Source organism: Microcebus murinus, chromosome 3 (genome assembly GCF_040939455.1).
Source record: "Microcebus murinus isolate Inina chromosome 3, M.murinus_Inina_mat1.0, whole genome shotgun sequence".
NCBI classification, from domain to species: Eukaryota; Metazoa; Chordata; class Mammalia; order Primates; family Cheirogaleidae; genus Microcebus; species Microcebus murinus.
Window position 1 is genome coordinate 57896135 of NC_134106.1, and position 9234 is coordinate 57905368.

Below are 9234 nucleotides of genomic sequence, written 5' to 3' on the forward strand. Positions count from 1 at the left end.
CACCAATAAATAAATAGGGAAAGATTTTCCGTAGAGTTGAGTGCCAACTAGTAAGTGTGGAAGGCTAGAATTAGAAAACCCCCATTTGGTCACCATCACAGTGATAATCAATTGAGGCAAAGATCATCAATGGCTGCTAAATTTAGCAGGTGACAGTCCGATGGGAAGCTGATGAGGCTATTTATATGGTCTCAGAGTATCTCTCCACAAGACTCATGACAGGGTGAAAATAGTCACTTTGCAGTGGAGAAACCTGGCAGACAGTTTGACCAAGTGATTAAAGTGAACATCACCAGTCAAGGAACAAGTCAGCGTCTCGTGCCTCTTGGTGTGATGTGCTGAGGACACCCACCACTTCTGGGTGCTCCTGCCCCAAATGCATAACCAGAGTCTGATCATGAGGAAACATCAGATTCAACCCAAGCTTCGTAGAATACCAAAATGTCAAGGTCATGAAAACAAAGACAGACTGAGGAAATTCTTCAGGTTAAAGGAAACTAAAGAGACATGACAGCTACATGCAAATGTGTAGGTAGATTTTTGATACGGTACTAGAAAATAATTTTTGAGGGCTATAAAGGTTAGTATTGGGATAATTGGAAAAAATGGAATAAAGTCTGCAGATTAGATAATAGTAGTAGTAGTATATCAATGTTAACTTCCTGGTTTTGATAACTGCATCATAGTTATAGTAACATAAGAGAATGTCCTGGCCTCATGCAATCCTCCCGCATAGGCCTCCCAACATGTTAGTATTACAGGCGTGAGCCACTGTGCCCTGATGGAAACTACACATTCAAGTATTTAGAGATAAAAGTGCATCACATTTACAATTTTCAAAGGTTCATATACATATAGATACAGAGGAAAAGAGAATGGGAATGAGAGAAATGATAACATTAACTGGTAAAATGTTAATACTTAGAGACACTAGATGAAACATAACGAAATCTTTGTACTACTCTTGCAACTTTTCTACAAGTCTGAAATTAAGGCGCGAATTAAAATAAAGGTTTTCTGAATGAAAGCATGGGGAATTATCCAGCACAGTCCGGGGAAGGAGTAAGTAGGCATTGGGCACTGGGTTGTCATTATTAGAGAAGAGGACATCTTGTGGAGGGGGTTAATTGCCCCTTAACTACAGTAGAGGCATTATAATAGAATGCTCTGGGCCAGGGCTTTTCAAATTTTCAGGTGCCCAAGAGTCGCCTGGGGATCTTGTCTAATGCAGTTCCCGGTGCCTGTCTGGGTGGGGATTGAGATTCTGCATTTCTACCAAGCTCCCAGGCAGCTCAGTCTTTCTGCCAGTCCCTGGATCACCCTTTGGACAGCAAGGGGTAGAATCCACTGGAATTTAGACCAGGGGGTCCCATGCTTGCCGCACATTAGGACCAGCAGAGGAGCTGCTGTCCACCGTCTTCCCAGGAGATTCTAATGTGCTCCAGGATGAGACCTCACTTTGATCCCTGCAGCCACTTTTCCATCATCTCAGACTCAGACTGACAGTGTAAATACTGCCATAGTGTCCCAGCTGAAGTCTCCGCTGCTGCCTCCTGCATCCTATACCAGAAGCCCGATGAATCTTCCTGCTCCTCCACGGTTTGAACACCTGCCGTGTAAGTCAAGTGCGGGCTCGTCACCCAGGCAGCAAGCCCTCTGTGGTGTGGCCACAACCCGAGTTTCCTGGCTTCTCTCCCAGACTCCCCCTTTGACCCCCAGCTCCCAGGAGAGCAACCCCGGTGCCAGCTTCACGCACCTGCATTTGTGATCATCACTCTCACACCCACCAGCTCCTTCTTCCTGTCTTAGTCTCACTCAGCTCTCCAGGTAAGAGGCACCACGTGGTCCCCTCCTTCCTGGGGCCTGGGCAATGGATGCAAGAGATCCCTCCTCTCTTGCTGCACCCTCTAGGAGACGTAGCTGGTGGGCAGCCGGGGCTCAGACGGGCTCCCCTGACTTGGAGCATAGGAGGAGGCTGGCTGCTGCTGGGACATGGCCTCCCATTCGCAATTGCCCCAACAGGGCTCAGCTCCCTGCTGTGTGTGGGGATGGGCAGGGAGGGGATGGCTTGGGTGTGGCCCTGGAATTCTGGCCTGGCCACCCAATTCCTCAGTCTCCTCCCCACCTCCCCACCCACCCACTTACCCACTCTTCACCCTCCCTCCTTCCGCCCAGCACGTGGCTGAGATCTGAAGGACCTAGAGGAAAATAGGTCACAGGGAGGTGCCACCTGGGTTGTTCCCTTAGGAGAGGGCTTGGCCTAGGAGAGCAGCAGCATTTGTTAGACCAGCAGAGAGGGGGGTTGAAAAACAAATTTGAAAAGGGATGGGGGACCTGGGAGGCACCAGGAGACCACCCCCTTCTCCAGTTCTCTCATCCGCTCTTCCTCCTGATCCCACACCTGCCCTTCCCTCCACATGCCCTGTGGCTGCCCAGCTAATTCCAGTTGGGACGCTGGGCTACCCAGGGAGGGAGCTTCAGCAAACCCTGGGGACTAGGGGCTGAGCCTGCCTCCCTTCCCAGGAGAATCCCAGCTGGAATCAGGGGAAGAAGGGCCAGGGGAGAGGCAGCCGCTCTTGGCTCAGATCAGCTCCAAGAAGTCCAGATGTCTCACCCCTTCCGCTCCCGCTCAGGCTGTTTGTCTCTCCCTCAGGAGTTGTCAAGATGGAAACTTCCAGAAGAGGTTCATTCCACTCTGGGGAAAGGAAAATGGCCCTTCATGCCTCCCATGAAGAGACTCTCGAAGCTTCGTGTCCCCACCCCCATCTCCCTGCAGGTCCCAGGTCCTGCTCGTCCGTCTCTGGCCTTGTGCCAGTCTTCCTGGGCCCAAGGTCAGCTTGGCGGGTGTGGCCATCGTCCCCTGAGAACTGCTTCCCTGATGTGCGTGGTGGGGCGGCCTGAGATCTGGAGTACATCTGCTCCTCCGTAGAGATTTCTGTCCACTCTGCTTCTCCCTTTGGGTTGGAGGTTTTCAGAGTCCCAGCCCCACTGAGTTCCAGAGGAAGAGGCAGGAACTTGGAAGCAAACATGAGGTAGATCCTTAAAAGAGACAAACACCCCATGTCTGCATCTGGGGATGTCCTCCCCTTTATCAGGACTTGCTAGTTTCCAGCTCCATCCCAAGTCCCTGCAGGAAGATGCTGTCCTCCCACCACCAGACACCCCACTGCCACCAGAACACCCCTGGCTGCCCCGTGCAGGTCAACGCTTGTCTCCTGGCCTTGCTTCCTGCCTCCAAGTCCTGGCTGTCGGGGTGACTGTGAGAACCGACATGCCTGGCACATACTTTCTCATCTGTTTATGGCAACCACGATTTTCCAATCCCCAATCAAGACATTTCACATATAACATTAGGGTCACCTTGGGGCTTAAGGGGCAATCTGGATGCTAAAATATTATAGATTGAAATAATTAGAAGAATTATGACTAGATTGGAAATGATGAGAGGATTTATGAAGTCAAAGTATTTTAAGTTGAGGCTGTCTTAGAAAATGCTGGCTATGCAGTCACTGGTTATATCCTTTTGTCTCTCCAGGCTAGGCACTCAGTAAATACTTGAACCTTCCTGACTTTGACATTGACTCCCTGTTTCCCCCACCCTGTCACATTCCATTCATCCCCAATCAACACATTACATGGTTTTCCTGTGAACCAATCTTTATTAGTTTTAGAAGCAATTAAATTATTGGCACAATGCTCAATGAGTTTCAAAGCAAATGACAGAAGGAGAATACCATTGCACAGGTGGGAAGATTCATCAGGGGGGTGTCCCAGAGCAACTGTGACCCTCGTGTGCCAGCTGGCCCTGGCTCCTGAGGACCCCACAGCCAGGACCCAGCCCAGCTGAGACTGGCTTTGAGGATCTGAAGGTGACCAAGCCATACCACAGGGGATCTGAAGGGGTCCAGTCCTCTCAAAGACAAACATTTCTAGCCTCCTTGGAAGCTCTTCCAGCCCTCCAGATTTGCCATCAACAGCAGCACAACCACCACGGGGACCCTGTCCCTCCAAGCCAGCCTGCTGTCCCTCACCTGTGCCGGTGGAAGCCTCCACCAGGGGCAGATGAAGGCCCCTGCAGGGGGAGGGGGAAGGAAGGGGAAGAGTTGATTAGAGGTCAGCCATGCCCAGGGACTCCCCTGGAGGTGTGCACCCCCCACAATGGGCGGGTCTTCCCACCAATATTAGGGGGTGAAGAAAAGGGGGCTTCTCAGTGGGAGAGCTGCTCCCGCCCCTCCTCTGAGGAGGGCTCCTCCTCTATGAGCTCCAGGTCAAACTCATCTTCCAGGGACCCTCCCACAGGCAGAAGGCGGAACTTCTTCCCTTTCAGAGTGCATGTGCGGTGCTCGAAGTCCAGGACGGCGTTGTGGTCCTGGAGCACGTCCGTGCCGATGATGGCCTCCTCGGCACTTGCGTTGGCCACTAGGAACTGCGCCTTCAGCTTCAGCTTGCCCAGGGACACGGATGTATCCCAGACGCCCAGGATCTTCATTTCAGCGCCGTTGGCCACCTTCACCACATTCTCAAAGGGCCGCAGCGTGTCCAGGTCGCCATCGGTGACCTCCTCCCACAAGCTTGGGTGCACCACGGAGACCTGAGCCCCGGAGTCCACCAGGAACCTCACGGGCACTTTGCCAATCTTCCCCTTGAGGTAGTAGCCCTTACCCATGCTGTTGGCAAAGACGATCTCTTTGGGCAGGTGGCTGGGGGTGGCCCCAGGGACCCCGAAGGCCTTCAGGAGGGTATCCTTCACAGTCCCATAGTCTCCCTGGTCCTGGGAACTGAGCCCACTGTAGACCTCCAGGGCGTCCCCCCTGAGGGACTCTTTCAGGAACCTCAGTTTGGTGACGTGGTCCCAATGGTTGAGGTCGTTGATGACCTCAAAGCGGTGCAGCCAGAGGCTCGGGGCCACGTTGGCTCCATCGAAAGGCTCCGGCACGAAGGCATGCTGCCGGCGGCCTTCCTGGCTCCTGGCTCCGCTCCCAGCCATCCCTCTGCGCTCCCCCGGAACTTCAGCAGCAACCCACGCCAAGAAGAGAAGGCCACAGAGCAGTGTCGGCGCAATCACGCTGGAGAACAAGGAGTCTCGAAGCAGGGTGTTCCTTACTTGCCCGGCCTTGGGCAAGCAGCGGGGAGCGGGGCACAGGTGTCTGACTGACTGCTGGGGCCAGAGGCAGGTGCTGCTGTGGCCTGCTGGCTCTGCAGAGCCTTTATGATGCCTAGTCTAGGCCCCCAGGGCTCCCCATTCTTCTTTGTTCTAGAAGCTCCGCCCCTTCTTGCCCTGCCCTGCTGCCAGCATCTGGCCTGACGAGCAGGATGGGTGCCCCGCCCTTGCATCCATCCGCGGACTGACACAGGCCAGCCCACGTCCCAGCAAAGGCCAGCCTCTGTCAGAGGGGCCTGCCTGGGTACCCTCCCCAGCCTGGGTCCCAGAATAGCAGATGAGGACACCGAGCATGTGATGACATTCGGATGTTTGTCATCAGCTGGAGAAGGAAGGGAGAGGCAGAGACCAGAGGCCCAGCAGCTTTTAGACCCGGGAAGCCCCTGTTGGCCTCACCCCCAAGTGGCCACTTTGAGTGGCCAAAGGAAAGGAGCTGACATGTGTTGAGCTCTGACTATGTGCCAGGTACTGGGCAAATGTCTCTCATATATTCTAAATCAAGTATGGGGTCTTATAAGGTTCTTGGAGAGGGTGCCAGAATCAAGAATGCACAGAAGGCCAGGCGCGGTGGCTCACGCCTGTAATCCTAGCTCTCTGGGAGGCCAAAGCGGGCGGATTGCTCGAGGTCAGGAATTCGAAACCAGCCTGAGCAAGAGCGAGACCCTAAGAAATTAATTGGCCAACTAATACATATAGAAAAAATTAGCCGGGCATGGTGGCACATGCCTGTAGTCCCAGCTACTCGGGAGGCTGAGGCAGAAGGATCGCTTGAGCCCAGGAGTTTGAGGTTGCTGTGAGCTAGGCTGATGCCACGGCACTCACTCTAGCCTAAGCAACAAAGTGAGACTCTGTCTCAAAAAAAAAAAAAAAAAAGAATGCACAGAAATGGTTATTTAAACAAGAGAGGAGACGCACACTCACAGACACACATGCACAATCATTTTGCACAAACTCAATTGCCACGGTAATTTTCCCTTATCGATCATTCCTTTTCGGGGCTTGACCTTGGGCAGTGGGCTCTCATTAAGGCCCAGAAGTGGGCTGGCAGAGATCTTGAACTTCTGGACCCCAGAATCCAGGAAGTGGCTCCAACTGTGGGTGGCCCCTGCTCAACTCCACAATGCTGTCTCCGCCCCTCCTCTCCTCTCGCTTTCCAAGAGCCCCTTTCCAGGACGCAGCCCTTCCTCTCCTGCTCCCTGCGCCCCCCCCTTAGCACTCCCCTCCAGCCAACCCGGTCATTTATGGAAAAAGGAAGGGGAGGATTTTCACTCCCTTTTCATCCTGAAAGGGACGTGAAGCCAGTGCTGAGGGCCTGAAGGCTCTGGCTGGCGGAGATCGTCTGTGTGACCCTCCGCTGCCAGAGGTGGTCCCGCAGCTGCCTGCAGAGACCTGTGAGTCCCAGGGCTGGAGGCCTGAGCTGGGCCTGTGCAGGGGCTGCTGAAGGGATCTGCTTTTATAACCCCGTTCAAATGTCACTTCCTCCATGGAGCCTCCTAACTTGGCCCTAGCACAGGCACCCATTTCTGGTTGGAGGCACATTGCAATGTGCTCTGCTGGGTGTTCCCAAGTCTGTCTCCTGCTACGAGGCAGAATATGGGGCTCACGAATCGGGTATTTGTGATTGTCTCCAGCCTTCATAGAAACTTGCTCTGGGCCCCAGGGAGTGCTCTCGGCTGGGCTCCAGGCCTGGCTGTGCACTGTCACCAATGTGAATGATTAAGGATGGGAGAAGAGGAAGACTCAGCAGCACACCTGTGACTCTGGAGATGTTATTTCTGGCCTAGAGCCTGTCCTTCTCTGGCTCCCCATGCCATTCATCACCAGGGCCTGGCTGAATCCCACAGGTACCCTGGCCCCAGCCCTGCCTCTGGATGGCCCCAGGGTCCCTGACAACACTGCAAGACCCAGTCCCTGCCACTGTCTCCAGCCCCTTCCACCTGACACAGTGAGCCAGCAGAGAGGCAGTTGGGTCAACACCTCCCATCCCAGCTGCCTGGCTAAGGTGGGGCCCTTGTGGCATTCCAGGAGCCCAGAGCAGGGGGAAATGGAGTCACTGGGAAGGTGTTGAGAGCAGGTGCTCTCTGAGAAGATTGCACAATGAAAAACCCGCATCCAGGGAGACGGCCCAGCCACACACAAGACCAGGAAGCCCCTTTCGCAGGTGGACTTTTGTGGATAGACTCCCCGCTTCTGGGATGGGTGTTCTGTGGCCCAAGGAACTGACGCAGTGGTCTCCATACTCACACACGTGGTCCTCTGGCAGTGGGAATGAGTGAGGAGGCTAGCATGCGACCAAGCGGGTAGAGGAAGAGTGGCCTGTTAGCTGACACAGTAGGACTAACAAATGCCCCAAACTGGGTTTTCAAAGCATAGCAGTAGATGTTGAAGTCACGTCTCCCCACTACTCCTGGATTAGAAATAGGTGATCCCTTGGGACTTCATTTGATTGGGTTTGATGATCACTTTGGCAAAGTCGTTTCACCACGTCCATCACCTCTGGGAGCATTGTGACAACCTGTGAGGCAGACCACCACCAGGACCCCGAAGCACAAGGACCTTAAAATGGCTCTGCAGTGGCTGCATACGGGCATTTAGCAAAGACAGGGAAGTAGAGTGCTGGGCTCAGGGAAGCCAAGGTGCTAAGGGCTGGTGCTGCCAATGGCCTCTCGTGAGGGCAGTGGCCTCAGTGGGCAGTGAAGAAAGACCCAAGTGTTAAATATTCAGGAATTCTGTGAACCAGTGGTTAAGCCAATTGGTACTAGAAATCAGCATTGGTGGGAGTATTTACACCACTGAAATTGGCAAGTGCTAAATCAGGACTTTTTTTCCCCTCTGGAAAGAGCCAGTTTACCATCATCACATCCTGCATGGGGGCCTCACTCAGTATCTGTCTCTCTCTCTCTCTTTCTCTCTCTCTCTCTTTCTCTCTCTGGAGAAGGCAAAGCCCCACACCCAGCAATTAATAAGTTTCTAGAAACACCACCCCTCTTCAACCACCTGGGCTCAAATCACCTCTCAAACCACGGAGCCCAGGCCCACCCAGGTCCCCCCCTCCCCATATTTATACTTCTGAGTGGCTGTGGCTGAGGCCGATGGCCTTCACACAGCAGCCCTCCAGCTGTGGGACTCCACGACAGAAGCCCACAGGGGTTTCACGGTTACCACCAGGGCTGGAGGGGGTTGGGGTCGGCGCTGAGTTTAGGGGCTGATGTCTAGCTAGGAGCAGGAACATGGGTGAAGGTAAGTTCTCAAGTCACCTTAACCCTTGCAAGATGCCCATACTTACAACAACCCAGAAGCACTCAGGGACCTTGGAATGGCTGTGCTAAAGGTGCACAGGTGAGCTAAGCCAGCTGGGGCAGGCCAGGTGCCACTGCCTCCTCCCAGAATCTAGGAAATTGCAGCTAATTATTGATGAGTATAGGTATTGGGGTGGAACGCCCTCATTAGGTATTGCCCATTAGCCTCTCTTGAGTGTGCAGGCTCACCGTGCTCAGCCTGGAGGAGCAAAGCAGGACACCAAACAGGAAGGACTGAGGGATCCCCACCCTCCACACCCCCTCACTGGCATTTCTGGGCTGCGAGCTCTGCCAGCCTAATTCTGCTTCCACTGCCTGGTTTCCTTTCACCATCGCTTCTCCCTCAGGAGAGTTGGGTGGATTGGCACCAGCCCAGGGCAGGGCCCATCAGGCCCCCTGAGAATTGAAGCCCCAGGTGGGCAGTGGGGACACTCCATACTCTTTGGACTTCCTGGGGAACACAGCAGGCCCAGGAGGAGCCTGAGCCTTCCAAGTCCTGAGGGTAGAGGACAAGGCCCCCAAATGCAGGGTGGGAGTGGGGGGCCGGAAGTGGACCTTCCCTTCTAGGGAGATTTTTTCTTTTTTGAGCAGGCAGCCAAGGGCAAGAGACACCGTAGGGACCATGGTGCCCACAGAGAGGCCCAGACTGGAAGAGAAGGCAGTTGGGAGGGGGTAGGACAAACCCCAGCCATGTACAGGTGGCGGCAGCTCCGTCCCAGGTCACCTTGGCCACCCTGGGGCCAGTGGGGAGAGAGTAAAGGGTCAGGGACCTTT

At 54.2% G+C, this 9234-nt stretch overlaps 1 protein-coding gene across 1 annotated transcript; it reads right to left on the reverse strand.

Annotated features, from left to right (window-relative positions):
• Nucleotides 1-3647: 3647 nt before the first annotated feature.
• On the reverse strand, nt 3648-5184 carry ASPRV1 (aspartic peptidase retroviral like 1). Its single transcript, XM_012750055.2, has one exon. The coding sequence runs from the start codon at nt 4985-4987 to the stop codon at nt 4208-4210; it is 780 nt and encodes a 259-aa protein (XP_012605509.1). The 5' UTR covers nt 4988-5184; the 3' UTR covers nt 3648-4207.
• Nucleotides 5185-9234: the final 4050 nt, after the last annotated feature.